This window comes from Carlito syrichta, unplaced genomic scaffold (genome assembly GCF_000164805.1).
Source record: "Carlito syrichta isolate Samal-C Ts95f unplaced genomic scaffold, Tarsius_syrichta-2.0.1 Scaffold301567, whole genome shotgun sequence".
Taxonomy (NCBI): domain Eukaryota; kingdom Metazoa; phylum Chordata; class Mammalia; order Primates; family Tarsiidae; genus Carlito; species Carlito syrichta.
This window is the reverse complement of record NW_007245663.1, coordinates 662,557-678,764: the sequence shown is the minus strand read 5'-3', so window position 1 is coordinate 678,764 and position 16,208 is coordinate 662,557. Positions and strand designations below refer to the sequence as shown.

Below are 16,208 nucleotides of genomic sequence, written 5' to 3'. Positions count from 1 at the left end.
TGAGGTCTCGCCAAGTTGCCCAAGCGGGTCTCGAACCCGCAGACTCAGGCAATCTACTCACCTCAGCCTCCCAAAGGCGCGGATTACAGGCTGAGCCACCGGGCCCAACTACCAAAAGTCTTAATATGGATATTTACCTTCATTTAATTTTGGGGGGATGAAAGTTGTGTTAGTGTGTTTTTCAGCTTATTTTGTCCCAAAGATTTTTAATAAAACTTTTAAGTGCAGTTTCATGTCTATAAAAATCGAGGCTATCAAACACTGTGAAGGATGGAAGTAATTTTTATGTTCATACCTTTGGTTCCTGAGGGTCCAGTTCATTTCTGCTGTGAATTTAAATGAGTTAATTTAAGTAGTTGGGTCAGAAGCCACTATCATCATGGTAGCCCTGTGCCTGATTCTTAATTAAAGGCAACAGGAGATTAATTTGAAACATTAATTTAAAAGTGCATATACAAAAAGGAAAAATGATTGCAAGAAAGCCTAAAGAACTTTTCTCTTGTCCCTAGATGTAGAAGACAGAAGTAGCTCAGGATCCTGGGGGAATGGAGGACACCCAAGCCCGTCCAGGGTAAGTATATCTAATCTTTTCTCCCACAACCAGACATTCCACATATGTAAATTGACAAACAGAAGGTGAGTTTCTCCCTCCCTCCCCCCGCCACACATGTGTGCATGTGCGTGCGCGCGCGCGCGCACACACACACACACACACACACACACACACACACACACACACAGATGCATGCATACTAAATTTAATGAGGATCAGCTTGTCTTTGGAATTTTTTCTTTCTTTCTCTTATTGGATGCCGTTGTTCACTTTGACACCTGTTCCACTACTGCTAACCAGAAGAAAAATCCCTCATTCAATATTTGGCCTCCCGTTGCCAGTTATTTATCCAGTATTATGGAAGGGTATTTGTTGTAGATGGAACAACTTTAAAAAAAATATTCTAATATCCCTGTAATGTCGTTGGTGTGAATAGACTGCTGAATAACCCGAAATATGTGGTAGGGGGTTCTGGTGTGCCACTGAAAACTCCATAATAAATCTGAGTTGATTTTACTTTGTAAACGTGATCATTCCACCAGCGGGGACCTCTGGTCGCCAGTTGGATTCATTCATTTATTTGGTCTCAGACCTTTGCTACCCTTTCCCATAGCTTTCCTCAGTACATTGGTTTTTCCTTCGGGTGCAATGGGGTGACCATGGAATGGAGTCGAGTGGGTGGTTAGACACTGCGTGTCGTCTGTGTACGTGACCTCAGACGTGCCATTCATCTCCTCGGTCCTCATCTTCCTAAATTTACAAGTGAAGAGGTACGATCAGAAGAGTGTCTGCGTTTCTCTCAATTTAAATATGGACGGCTTTATATGTAATATCGTCAATGGAATCATTGGTAGGCTGTCTAAATCCATGCCATTCTTTGGCTATACATATGATGGCCTGCATTAAAAGTAAACTTAGTGTACGTGGTGAGACCAACACATCTTCCTCTCTCAACAACTATATAGGTGAAGCCTTCTACAGGAGGGATTAGCCTTTTAATGGAAGCGTTCACATACTATTGGGGTGGGGAGAGGTCTCTGTTTTGGCATGAGAGTCAGGGAAGGTAATCAAGCTGTCAGAATGAGGATATTTTAGCAAGTCAAAGTTACACATTTCCACCTGTCCTTACCATCGTGATTCCCGTTCTGGTCTTCAGGATACAGCAGGATCTCTGAGCTTACCAGTAACTTTGTTGAACCTTCCACCAGCTGTCGAGTTTGACATTCTAATGCTTTATATGGATGGGTTGAGGAAATCTTTCCTCCTCCTCATGTTACAGTCTGCACTTGCAGAAATAAATCCATCCCTTCTGACAGCAAGTGGAGATGACAGCACTCCCCTCTATTGTTTAGCTCATTCAGACTCACTTAATTTCTTATGATTTCTCTGTTCAACACATGTAGTACTTTTAATTGTGTTTCGGAGAACAGGTCCGTTTAGAATCAATCATCCTGGTTTGCTTTTGAAACCGACTGACTTTTAGTTTTTGTTAGCTATCCTACCATTTTTTCTCAAGGTATGTGTCGGTGAGTAATTTTGAGTCAGTGTATTTTCTAAATCCAGGGAGTTTGCACGAGATACATTATTTGTGGCCGACTGGTACCTAGACAACCTTGCTAAGTCTCAGTTCTCTTATCCTAGAGTGGTGATGTTATCTTCTACCTTGCAGCACTGGGCTGAGGATTAAATTAGATAATGTATATTAAGCTTTTAGAATACTATCTAGGATGAGGATACTTAATAAATAATAATTAGTATTATGCAATGCCTGGTATGGAACAAGTGAGTGTGAATCCCATGATAGGAATTTAAAATGCGACATCTTTCTGTGTGTTGACATACTGGCAGACTTAGATTACAGAATCATTGAGGCCAATTTTTATAAATGTGGAAATGCAGTTGAAAATGGGGTTGTCTTTCCTCCTGGTTCCAGCCATTCTCTGGTAATGGGGCACGCCTTTCCATTGTTCACGCGGCATCCATATTTTCTCTGTGGGCGGATCCTGCCTCTTGGCTCACATGCCAACTGACACCTCTGAGTAAATTTGACTTGGACTTTATGGGCAGTTTAACCAGCTGAGCAGAATGACTCCCCCCCCCTTTTTTGGTCACTTCATGCACTTCAGTAGGCTGAAATTCGAACCATATAAGATAGATGATTTTAACTCTTTCCCATATGTTAATCAAATTCCCCCATCAAAAGCAATTGACTGAGCCGCTTCAAAACATTGTCTTTAATTTTAAGTTCCTGTTCACACAATGAGATAATTGTGAGAATGAAACATTTCTGCCCAAATTGTCTGCTTTCAAACTTTTTTTGTGGCATACTTCATCTAACCTTAAAAATACTCACTTATGCTAAAATTCTCTTGTTCATGGCATGGTTATAATCTAATATTCTTAACATCCTTATGTGCTAATTATTTACATGACAATCTAATTCTCTACAACCACAATAGTAATAATTGTAATAAAACACTGACACTTCAATATCCTAAAATACTGAATACTGTTCTGCCTTGGTCTTTCAAATTTATTGCGCTGTGGCTAGTTTTCCCTTATAGTACAAGTTTGCTTCAGTGTGGGCTTATCAAAATAATGACTTTAATAGTTGCAGTATACTTTATATACGTCTGGTGTTTTGCAGGCACCATTTTATTAATCATGTCAGCAACTTCCTGCAGTTGGTACCCAGATTATTATTTCCAAGATTTCACAGCTTTTATAATGGCACAAATTTGGACTTTGCAGACTCTAGAGCTCTCTCCTAGCCACTGTACCTGAGAAGGTACAGATGCCTTCAAGTGATTTTCCAGGGAGGGAATAGTGGAGTCCACTTTCTTTGGGTGGGAGAGGTTGCAGTAGTGTGGATATGTTTATATGCTGATTTATTAATGTAAAATTACAAAATACCGTTGTTTTATTTACAGAACTATGGAGATGGGACTCCTTATGACCATATGACCAGCAGGGACCTTGGGTCACATGACAATCTCTCGCCACCTTTTGTCAATTCCAGAATACAAAGTAAGACTAATTTAAATTAACATGTGCTTTTGGAATGCTTTTGGTTTACTATGGAAGGGGGAAGCCATGCCCTAGAGAGAGGTTCTGTGTTTAGAAACTTGGATTTTGAGTCAGTTCACTGGTGGTCCTCTTCAAGTGAAGAAAAGTGTGGGCAGTCTGTGTTTGGTAAGACTGCATCAGTGAGTAAGTATTACAACCACGTGGAATTAAATAATTTCAGTGGAAGTTTTGCCTTGCGTAGACATAAAGCAGGTATCCCGATTTCAGTGTTGCTGCAGGAGTTTTCTGAGTTAACGTTGCTGAAGTCAAAGTGGTGAATGCTTAAAATATAAATACTCTGGGCTTGTTGGTTGGCAATTTTATGCAGTCAGTGTTAGCTGTGAACTTTTATAATGAGGGCTGTGGAGATAAGTAGCGTTAATGGGCTTAGTGTCCCTAATCAGAGTAGTGTGTTCAAGTTGAGTTGTACAGTTTGCGTATGTATCAAGGTGTGAGCGCTAGTGCTGCTGGTCTAGACAGACCCTATTCTCCTGGACTGCGAGCAAGCCATGTGGTAGTTTGAGGTTGTCTGTACATTTCCAGCATATCCTTCCTGTTGGCGCCCTTAGCATATTCTGCTTTTGACTGCCCTGTAGGGGTATTTGTTTAACAGCAGCAATCTGAGCAATGAAAAGATGATTCATCATGGCTTAAAAGGTCCCAGTAGCTGGTTCCTTTAGTTTTGATTGCAAAAATGATCTTTGTTCTAGCAAACAGGAGTTTGTAACAATATCCATAAATCTTTTGACCTGGCCAAATTGTGTTGAGAATCTATCAATAAATGAGGTTAAATTTCTTGGCATAAACTCTTGAAACATACGCCAAGGAAGACATGCAACAATAATTATATCATTCTGAAACCTTAACTGTAAATGCTTCTGAAGAATCTCCCGATTTTTAAGCCTCGGAGGTTATACCAGTTATTTAAGGTATAGACATAGACAACCCTTGAGTTTCAGTTACTTTTCCAGAAATCACCATGAAATCCATCTAAAGGTGTTTCGGGCATCGAACACAAAATAGTCAAGGCAGGTAAATACTGGCAACTTTTTTTTTTTTTTGAGCTGGAGTCTCACTCGGTCGCCCAGACTGGAGTGCAGTGGCCGCTCCCGGCCACCGCAGCCTCTACCTGCTGGGCTCCGGCGATCCTTCCTCCTCAGCCTTCCGAGTAGCCGGAATTACAGGCATGTGCTACCACGCCCGGCTGATTTTTTGATTTATTGTAGAGATGAGATCTCGCTGCCCAGGCGGGTCTCAAACCCGCGGCTCAGACAATCCACCCACCTCAGCCTCCCAAAGGCGCGGGATTACAGGCTGAGCCACCGAACCCGGCTGCAACTTGTTTTTAATGGATAATATCGTATGTTTGTGCCTTTGTCATTCAGACATGGAGAACTACAAAGTTATGTTTGGTCATAGATGGTTCTTATTTTTGTGCTCTTTTGGGTTTCAGAATGGTAAATTTTATATTTATGTTTTTACATTGTAACTAAAACAGTTTTTTGAGTTTTTTTTTTTGAGTTGGAGTCTCACTCTGTCGCCCAGGCTGGAGTACAGTAGCATGCTCATGGCCACCGCAGCCTAGACCTGCTGCTCTCAGGCGATCCTTCCACTTCAGCCTTCTAAGTAGCTGGAACTATATGCGCATACTACCATACCTGGCATGTTATTATAATCATTATTATTATTTTGATTTTGATTTATTGTAGAGATGAGGGTTTGCCAAGTTGCCCAGGCTGCTCTTGAACCCGTGAGCTCAGGCAATCCTCCCGCCTCAGCCTTCCAAAGTGCTGGGATTACAGGCTTTAGCCACCGTGCCTGGCCTAAAACAGTGTTTTATTAAATTGTTGATGGAAAGGTACATCATTTTCTATTTTCACTATATGTGGATACAGCTGTTATATGTATCAACTGAGGTTCTAAAGAGCAACTTTTGACTTTTCTGTGTCAATAGTAATGATTTTAATTCTAATTCTTTTGCTTCCCTAGTCATCTTTTTGTGACTTCATAAAATAGAATAAAACATTAGTTTGAAAATAAAGTCTTGGGAAGTAGTACGTAAAGAATCTGTGAACTTCCTTGGAAGATTCTAAAATTGTTCTCCGAGTTAAAGTAAGTAAAATAGAATAAATAAATTACAACCCATATTTGGAAGTCTGTTATCTACGTACGAAAAGTTTTACTCTAAAGAGCAACTTGATAAGTTAATATTACAGGATACACCAAGCAGTATAAACATATTAAATGATTGTTCTTGTTCATGTTGTCTCATGGGCGACTGTTTTACAAATCAAATTAGTTTTTCAATTCAAATAGTTTTTAAAATATAAGTGGGCTGACAGTCTGGAGCGGAGAAAGCTGATTCTTTTCACTTCGTTGTTGTTCAGGCTGCAAATCCATGTCAGTCCTGCTCTTTTATCCCGTCTGCCCTCCTTCCCATTAAACTCTCAAATATGGAGGCCAAGACAGTCTCCTGCATTGTGATAGGAAATGCTACTATGTCCACGAGGCTCCCACCCACTGCTCCCAATGAAAGAACTTCTCTGTTAGATAAGCTGTCTGGTTTGAAACATGGCTCTTCATTGTTTACAAACTGCTACATTTTCCACCTCAAGCAGATTTTTGCACAGAAAAGAATTGTGCTTGGGCTAAATGGTTTATCTGACATTAACCGCGCAGTGTCAGGCCCGGGTCAGGAAAGTCGCCCTCAGAGCGGGAGGGCATTGCACAGTATGCAAAAAAAAAAGGAGAAAAGGAGAAAAAGACATTGAAACAAGTATGAAATATCTTACATTTTTAGTTTAGAGGAGAATTTTAAAAAACATTTTTAGAGAACCGACTCTGAGGCTGTGTTAAAAACTCTTCCCACTCCTATTATGTCTCATGTCCCAAACGCTTTCTTCATGGGCTCGAGTATCTCAGGGCTGGATTTGGGGAACAAAGATTCTCATTGATTTTGCCCAAGCTGCTGTTTATTTAAAATGCAGCCACTTTTCATATGAGCCATGCTTGGTGTTTTGTTGCTCCTTTGCATGGAAAAGATAGGTTGTTTTCAAGAAATTAAGGATGACTAATTTGCAAATGGTGATAAAGACAGAGACATATTCGTTTAGTGAGCAGTTTGAACTTGTGGGGTATGTGTTGTATTCTAAATTGGTCTTCATGTTCTGTTATAACCTTTGTGGATTTTTCCCTTCTACCAAGAGGAGGTATTAGACTATAGTGTAAGTTTTTCACAGCGATCCAGTATCCACTCTCAGAGTCTTCAACTGACTTTCTTGAAAACTACAAAATATTTCTTTATGTTTCAGAGACTTAATTCTGCCGTGATGTCACACTAGGGTAAAGGCTACAGCATCGGAAATAAATCAGGCACTTTATAGGAGCAAGATTCTCTATTGCCAAATCAATCAAGCCTGGGACTGAATTAGGCGTCTGCTACAGAAATAAGTGACACTAATTTTACCGGAAAGAGTTATTAACTGCAGATGACCTGATTTTTTTTTTTTCATTTGGTAAACTGTTCACTTAGTAAGGTTTTATTGTATTGTAAGTAAAGAAAAAAGTACCGCCCAGTTCTCCTTTTGAGAATGAATTATTATTAATTATTTGTTTTGTTCTTTATGACAATGCAATTTTAGGGAAATGACTCAGGCATTGCTGATATTGTTTATACACTCTTTTATGGTAACAAAACCCTTTATTACAACTCTGAACTTTGATTTCACTTGAATGGTTTTGCATAAATGTTACAGTTTTTATAATACAGTACTTTTATTTGGTACCAAGATATCAAAGCTCAGTTTATTTGTGTCTGTATCTTAAATTTATACATAATGGGATATAATCTATAAGAGTAATAGCATTTCTGTTAATTCTTTTAGAAATAAGCTTAGGTATCTGAGAAATAGCACTCTATTCGATAGTTTGCGAATCCCTAAAGTAAAAATAAACAAATGAACAAGTGTGTGCTTGTACATGCTTGCGTACACATGTGTGTACATACAAAATGTGCGTATTACGCTAGAATTAATGACACTTTTTGGTATATAAAGTTGTTCTACATGTTACATTGCTGTCTGTAGTTAAATTGTCGTAGAAAGTTTTAGTGGCTGATATTGTGCAAATCTTTTACGGAAAAACACAACTAAAGTAAACAAAAAGCAAGCTCCTAAATTATTTTTTAAAAATAGGGTAAAACCTTTCATTTTTGTTTTGATAGCCAGGTTGAGAGGCTTCAGCACTGTCTGCCTTCACTGAGGATTCATATGCTTTTTTTTTCTTAGATTAGACAATATAATTTATTTAGAAAGTGAATTTGAGAGAGAGAGAGAAAGGAGTTCGCCTCCCCAAGGGAGGGGAGGGGGCCAAAGCCAGGAAACATGGCCTGGCCATAGCTTAGCAAGGAAATGACCGCAATGGCCTTGCAATGACCGGATTCGTATACACTTACCTGATGTTTACTGGGTACTCACTCACTGCTTTCATTGTATGGATACAAGCCAGTTTGCATTTTGCGATTGTTGAAATTCCATGCAGCATTTTGTATCTGGAGAAAACAAACCACTTCTTCCTTGTGACTGTTTATCATCATGAATAATGATAATGTCCTCTGGAGCAGTTGGGAACGTGTTCACTGCGGTTTTTAAATAGTTTGGTGAGACCCTCCTAGACGGTCAGTTTTCAGAATGTGCTTCCAGAATGTGCTGTTGATAGGACAGACGGGCCATGAGTTTGACTTCTGTTTTGTTTTTTCAAAGAGGATTATTTTTATATACTATAGAAGAGTCTGAAAATCCTGGCAAGAAGTATACGGAAACAATATGGATTGTTTTTAACGTTTCCTAATTTTTCCCCCCTTTGTTGGGCGTTAAACTCTTGAAGGTATTGTCCAAATATTGTCACAATGGTAGACGATATATTTTCTAGCTAAAAAAACTCTGACCCAAGGAAGGATCTAGCCATGCATTTTCCTTTTATTGTTCAAGGGCTTCCATTGAAAACCAGATTGTTTTAAGGATACGTGAGCAAGTTGTCCAGCGAGATTCCATACGTGTGCTGGTGACCAAAGGGTGTGGAAAGAGATACATTTGTGCAGCTGGCTGCAGCTTAGTTTGGCATCATCTGCTGCGCAATCCCATGTCCCTTTGTGAATGGTTCTTTCCTTACCATAGGGTTTGGTTCTAGTCCTATGTGTGGTTCTCTACCAGGGCACTGAGTAACTGACCACCATGGAGTCACTGGTTTCTGAACTAGCTCAGTGGAACATTTTACTGCAGGATTAGATTGAGGTTTCAGGCAGAACTGGAGAAGGCTGCTGGCTTACAGGATGACCTTTGAATCTCATCTGGGCTAGCGGTTGATATTTTGATTTGGTTACTGTGGTCATATTGTGACAGCTGCTAGCTCATTATAATTCGGTTCCACTGCTCCGTTTGCCTAGCAGGAATATTTAGGTTTGTATTACTTCGGAGTGTTTATGGCTACCCTGAGTTTAGCCCAGCATAAAGGTGAAGTGTTGTGAGTGTTTTCAAATCCCAGTGGCAGAAGCCGGTGCCACAGTCTTCTTGTAAAACGACACATGTGAGTAGATGGTAATGCAGGGAGTTTTGCTTTTCATTGTAAAACTGAAAATGCCCTGTGAATCGGCTCTGACTAGGAAAACTGTTTTTGGAAACCTTAATGTGCAAAGGAAAGGCATGATCACAAAGAGACAGAGTTTTTTCAAAGCACGGGTAAGATTTTACTTGACCTCTTGGCCAGATGTTTTGTGTGTGTGTGTGTGTGCGCGCGCGCAGAAATGTAAATATCAGAAAAATAGCAAAACCTGTCCAGTAACAGCAGTCATTTGAAGTTTGAAAGCTCCAGAGGTCAAAGAATAGCTTCATGAAAATGGAACTTGTGAATATAGACAGCAGGTCTAGAAATTTTAGTTCACTTTTAAAGTGTTCTGAAGTTAGGTAGGGACATGAACTGACTGCTTGCACGTTCATTAGTGAGGGACGCCTCTTTGTATATTGTTAGTGCCTGTTGTTTTTTTTTATAATGACACTTTTCAGCTTGAGTTCATCTCCGTATCATCTGTTATCTGTTGGGCTGATCATGTGGTCGTAGCAATTTCTGAGAGAAGAAATCTTGAATTGTGGTTTTGAGCTTGCTTTCTTTTTTTTGGAGTTGTGATTTTTTTTAATACGTTCAACTTGAAATGGCTTCCTGAAATATTAACAAATATGACTTGTTTGGGTGGCATCTCAGGTGATTTAGTAACCCTGATTGTTGGACGAGGGTTGGGAATCCAGAAAACTGAGTTTTCTGCTGTGTTTTTCTACAACTGCCTGTTTCCGGTCAGGTGGTTTGCACATCTTTAAATTGAGGAAGGAACAGCCCCTAGATGATCTCTGAAGTCATTTTCTCATCTAATGGTCCATTGATCTTTTAGATATGACATTTTATTCTTAGACTATGTTTTATCTTTAGAGATGTTTTATTGTTTTTTTCTAATCCATTCATCTCTATTTTATGAATACCTTCAAGGAACTTTGCTAGTGATGTGTTTTCCAAACGTAATTCTTTAAAGCTTGATTCAAATGGATGTTTCTTTTATGCCTCAGCTCATTCCAGATCCATAGCTAAGGGATTGGATTGATCAGAGATAAAATAATAACTCATTAAGTTGAATCACCAGGAGAAAAGTGTCATGCCGAAGCCAGGGTTTGGCATAGGGGTGTAATAAGACCTCAGTGAGTGACCGTTGAATGAATTGGGATACATAGGGTTTAAACCCTGAGTGAAAAACCCATAAATTAAAGCTAGGCCTATAGCTTACTAGATCAGGCAGAAAACCCTAAATCAGAGCCAGTCATATAGAAATTCACTTTTTATTCTGAAGTGCTAGCTTCTTGACTGTTCAGAATATTCTCCTAATGGTTGGAAACAGGCTGTGTTACATTATGGTAGATTTCAGCTTTCAGTATCCCACAGATTATTTTAAGAAACTATAAGGAGAAATTATGTACAAGAAGAAATGAGTGAAATCAATAATGTTTGCAAAGGCCGTTGGGAAAAGTTGTATGTTTCCAGCATTCAGTTAAGATCACTGATTTTCCTCTTGTCCGGGGAGTGTACACATCCATTCTTCTTTCTTTTTTTGAGTTGGCGTCTCACTCTGTTGCCCAGACTGGAGTGCGGTGACACGCTCCTGGCCACCACAGCCTTGACTTGCTGGGCTCCGGCGATCCTTCCACCTCAGCCTTCCAAGAGCTCAGCTAATTTTTGATTTATTGTCGAGACGAGGTCTCGCCAAGTTGCCCGGGCTAGTCTCGAACCCGTGGGCTCAGGCAGTCCGCTTGCCTCGGCCTCCCAAAGTGTTATGACAGGCTGAGCCACCGAGTCCGGCCTCAAATATGTAATTTTCTATTTAACTGTTTCAAAAATTAAGAACAAGTCTCAAACTTTCATGGAATCAACAAAACGTAAAAATGTGTCTCAACGCTCATTTCTGGTCCACAAATCAGGGAGGAAGATGAAGAGATAAAGAATACAAAAGAAGGTATCGAGGAGGAGAAGGCGGAGAAAGTTCAGGCTTGAGGGGGTTCACCTGGGAAGAAGGAGTCGGAGCCACGCTGTTCATCCGTTTCGGAGGCCTGCAGTGCCCTGACTCCTTGAGCGTGACGGCAGCCAGCCAGAGTCAGACCTCGTGTCTGCGTTCCTCAGAGCCTTTTCTTTGAGGTCTCTGGCTTGACTTCCTGCCCGTCTGTCTGGGCACCCGGGCCATGTACCAGGCATGCAGCTCCAGCCCCCAGATTTTTCCCTGGCCCCTGGGTGGTCTTTGTCAGAGCCAAAGGCCAGACCTCACCCCCACAGTCCCCCGTTGCCCCCACCCAGAGCAGACCCGGCATCGTAGAGCAGCAAGGTCCTGGCACGTGCCACTCCAAGCGACAGACAGAGATCTTCTTTCCCCTGGCCACGGCCAAAGCGGTGTCCGGGGAGCTCACGTCCAGGGGCCTGCTGGGTCACCATGAAGCACTCTGATGAGAATGTACGCAATTGTAGTTGCTGATTTGTAACAGGGAGGATTAGGTGCAGCCAAAAGACATTTAATTTCAGACAAAACGCCAAGACTGGATGAAACTGTCAGAGTTGGATCCGAGCTTCGTCCAGAAGTTTCCCTACTGAAGAGTATCATGGCATGAATCAGGCAGATGAGAAAGGGGGCGGGGACAGGACCATCTAGCATTGAAAGTGAGGAGGAAGTGCGATTAAACGGTATGGTTTTTGTTTCCATTTATTTATTTATTTTTTATTATTTTTTTGAGTTGGAGTCTCGCTCTGTCGCGCAGACCGGAGTGCAGTGGCCGCTCCCGGCCACCGCGGTCTCCCCTGCTGGGCCCCGGCGATCCTTCCGCCTCAGCCTTCCGAGTAGCCGGAATTACCGGCATGCGCTACCAGGCCCGGCTGATTTTTTAATTTTATGGTAGAGATGAGGTCTCGCCAAGTTGCCCGGGCGGGTCTCGAACCCGCGGGCTCAGGCAATCCACTCACCTCAGCCTCCCAAAGGCGCGGGATGACAGGCTGAGCCACTGAGCCCGGCTTGGTTTTTATTTAGTAGTAAAGTTCTTCTCCCCGTTTTTCATTGGCAAGACGGTTTCTTTGAAGTTTGTGTAAGCTTGATGCTTATAATGTGCCAGGGACGGTATGAATCAGTTCCCTGCTTCTTAACTGGATTCCGGGGGGACTGTTTGATCCCACTGCATTTTTCAACCCTCTCATTGCCCCTTAGTTCCAGGTCAGTGACATCGGTCCCGTTAAGGGGTCTGAGAACTGGACATCCTTGAAAGTGGTATGTCTACCTTAAGGGCTATGTATTCACCCTCAATAACAATGAAACGATTTTCTTTGTTCACATGATACGCTTAGGTCCAAAGAGCCAAGCCACGCAGCTTCTGAGCACTGCAAGTCTTACAGAGCGTCATGGTGCAGGGAACTTGAGGGCTCTAGGGGTCACTTCGCCATCTGTCTTGATTCTCGGCTCTCTGATGAAGGGACATTGGCAACTTTCCTCCCTCCCTCCCTCTCACTGTCTCTCTCACGCTCTCACTCTCTGATCCTCTCACCCAGGCTAGGCACAATCATGACCTGACCTTCCTGGCTCCTCAACCTCCTGCGTAGCTGGGACCGCAGGCGCGTGCCACCACACTCAGTCAGTCTTTTTCTTTTTGTAGAGACGAGGTCTTGCTACGTAGCCCAGGCTATTCTAAAACTTCTGGGCGTCTTTCTTTCAGCATTCCTCCTGCCTAGGTCTCCCAAAGTGCTGGGATTACAGGTGTGAGCTGTTGCACTTGGCCTGCGTTTCTTTTTTTAAATTTCATTTCATTTATTTGTTTTTTATTTTTTAATATGTTTAATTTTAAACATGTGTGGTACCGTTCAGGCTTAGGTATACACGTGGGCATCCTACAGGTAAAGTTGGGGCCTCCCTTTGTCCCCACTTTGCCTGGTTTGAGATCAAGTACCCTTCTCTGCATTTCTTACGAGCCCCAACTTCCTTGTTTCTTAGGGGAGGACAGTGATGCCAGCGTGGCCCGCCCCTCCCCAGGCCACTGCGAGGAGTGTGATGATGTGATCCCCTTTGTAGCCATCGGGGTCTGCCCCAAGACTGTAGCAGCATCGCAAGGCTACACGGTGTTGGTACGCCATTTTTGTCCAGGTAATGAATCGAAAAATCTACAGACTTTGGGTGGTGGCAGTTAAAGATATCTTTACCTTTTAATAAGAGTGGAACAGAAGGCAGGTCGCAGGAAGAGGTAGTCACAGCAAGTTCAGTTCTGCAAATGTCAAGGCCCAAATGGAGGGTTTCTCTTTTAGCCAGTCCACAGAAACGGCAATCCTCTAAAATAAGAACCTCTTTGGAGACGGCTTTGTTGGATTCACACGCGCCCCTTTGCGAAATATTTGCCTCCAGCCATTTTTCTCTTCCTTTTAAGTGCTTTCTAGTTTCGAGGTTAGCGTGGCTAAGAACACCTCCGTGCGGTGCGGTGTTTGAGTGCTGAGTCTAGGGAACCCACTGACAAATGGAGATTTCTTCGCCTGTTCGGTAGGTCAACTGAGTAATGGAGCCACTGTTGGGTATGATGCTTTTCATAAAGAGATGCTGTTACAGACACCTTCCATGCTCTCGGGAATGTTTTGGAGATAGCTCTGTCTCATTTCAGTTCTTCCTTCTGCAGGGAAGCTTGGCACAGAATGTTGCCTCTTTGCAGGATTATTCTCTCCTTCCCTTCACTCTCAAGAGTCTCTGAATCCAGAGGAGCTGTGTATTATCTTGTTTTTTTTGAGTCGGAGTCTCACTCTGTCGCCCAGACTGGAGTGCAGTGGACGCTCCAGGCCACCGCAGCCTCGCCCTGCTGGGCTCCGGCGATCCTTCCGCCTCAGCCTTCCGAGTAGCTGGAATTATAGGCATGCGCTACCATGCCCGACTGATTTTTTGATTTATTGTAGAGATGAGGTCTCGCTGCCCAGGCGGGTCTCGAACCCGTGGGCTCAGGCAATCCACTCACCCTCAGCCTCCGAAAGGCGCGGGATTACAGGCTGAGCCACCGAGCCCAGCTTGTGTATTATCTTTTAATGGAAAGAGCTCCTCAGTAGATCTCTTTTCCTTTTGCCGAATATCAGGCCTAGGAACCAACGATTGCAAAATATATAGATCATAGATTGAGATTAAATTAAATTTATTTCTAAGTGCTTAATAGATGCAGCTCGAACATTTTTCATCTTCTCAACGATTGCTTATTAATCACTCCTAAATTCCTTGACACATGTTTATTAATAGTAAAACTGGTAAGGAAGCTTCATTTGAACGTGGTATAAAATGTAGCTGGTTATGTTGATTATGTTTAAAGTAAAGCATTTAATGGTTTCATATACAAGGAAAATACTTGGACTGCGGGAAACCGGACACAAGAGAGGTGGTAGAGGGCGGATGGAGCAAAGGTCTTTGTCATCAGCCAGGCGTGGCCATGACCACCAGGGCATCTCTCTTCACTTCTGTGACCTTGGGCTCATTTCTTTTCGTTCTTTCAATTGTGTGTTTTCTTTTTTTCTTTTCCCTTCTTTTTCTTTTAAAGATGTGGGGTACGAGTCGGGATTAGGTACATAATTGGTCTACGTGTAGGTGACGTTTGGGCCTCCCACTGGTCCTTATTTCCCTGGTTTAGGATCACGTATCCTTAGTGATGTTTGGGCGAGTTTTCTTAGTCCTGTGATAGAATTTTTTTTTGTCTGAGTAGTTGCTCTGTGTTTAAATGAAATAATATGAGAACCACCTGGCCCTTAAATTCAGTTAATGCAAAATATTATTATTGCACCTACTATTATTTTATCTAGGCAGTTGTTCCATTTATTGGGCTTGGCCAGCTTGGCAAAAGTGGTATGCAAACTTGAGCATCATGGCGTGAGCTTTGGCAGAATGTGGAAGTGATGGTTTCAATGCCACCCCCTCATGGGCCATGTTAAAGCTGAGTGAAAATAGAAAGGGTGCAATGTCTGGTAGAGATGAGGGGGACAGAAGTGAAGAATGAGAGAGAAAGAGACACATAAAAAGCTAATTTTAGAGAGCTCTGATCACAAAGTATGATTTTCTAGCTTTGTGTTATCAGCATTGGCTTGGCTACCTGAGTCTCTGAAATTACTAGGTTACTAATTGCTCATGCCTTTTCCTCACCTTGGCTGTTCAGATCAAGCTGTACTCTTAACAGTTCAGGAGCCAAATCAGAATGCTTCAGATGCAAGCATAAACTCTTTATGTGTAACTGATTGCACTTAATTGGGCAATGCCACGTCACGGAGGAAAGTTTATTAGTGACCCTGTTTCCTTCAGAACTTACAGAGTAATTGGAAATGAGCCTAATATCCATAGTTTCGCAAGATTTAACCGTTGGTCTCCTGACAGGATTAAATTCACACTTTAGATGGTGCATCCTTTTTCATTTCATAAGTTTTCTTTTCCCTTATTTATTGATAGCCTCACAAGAAAGAGATTTGGAGCCTGAGATGAAGTTAGCACGCATCTTTTAAATGTCTTAACAGACCACCTCTAGCTGTGGACAATCTCCGTTAGCTAGTTATGGGCAAAAAACCCCAAAAAACAAAAAAACGAGTCTGGTAAATAGTAGCTTACTCCATGATCTTTTTATGATTTTGAATCTGCCATTTTTCATTTTAATCTGTTTTCTTACTTTTGTTACTGACCTAACTAATGAAGATGTATTTGGGGGAAGAGGACAGGAGTTCTGTGAACTGTTTTGTTTCCCTAGAAATAAAACAGTTCTAAATATACATACTTTTGTGTGATTGCATTTTCCGTTTTTTGCCAAGTCCTAGGTCAAGTTTGAACAACAATTGAGAATAAAAAGGAAAGAAAGCAGGCTTGCTCACGGTCTTTTGAAGGCATTTTAACAGTTAATGAGATTTTGCCCCTTAACCTCATGAGTTTCATTTGGTTATGAAATAAAAATTTGTGGCTGGTCCCTCAGCTGAGCTGATACTAGTTTAAGAGTGGAATTGAGTTCACACCTGCTCTGGCATAAAAAGA

At 41.9% G+C, this 16,208-nt stretch overlaps 1 protein-coding gene across 7 annotated transcripts in view; it reads left to right on the top strand.

Annotated features, from left to right (window-relative positions):
* The window catches only part of TCF4 (transcription factor 4), a 391,888-nt gene that overhangs the window by 147,150 nt on the left and 228,530 nt on the right, over nt 1-16,208 (top strand). For all 7 annotated transcript variants that reach the window (XR_504111.2, XM_008054872.2, XM_008054871.2 and 4 more), the window contains 2 exons: nt 510-571; nt 3,484-3,580. Coding sequence is in view for 6 of the 7 variants with exons in the window: in XM_008054872.2 (XP_008053063.1) it covers nt 510-571; nt 3,484-3,580 (159 nt within the window). In the remaining variant the exon portion in view is untranslated. The remainder of the gene's footprint in view (nt 1-509; nt 572-3,483; nt 3,581-16,208) is intronic.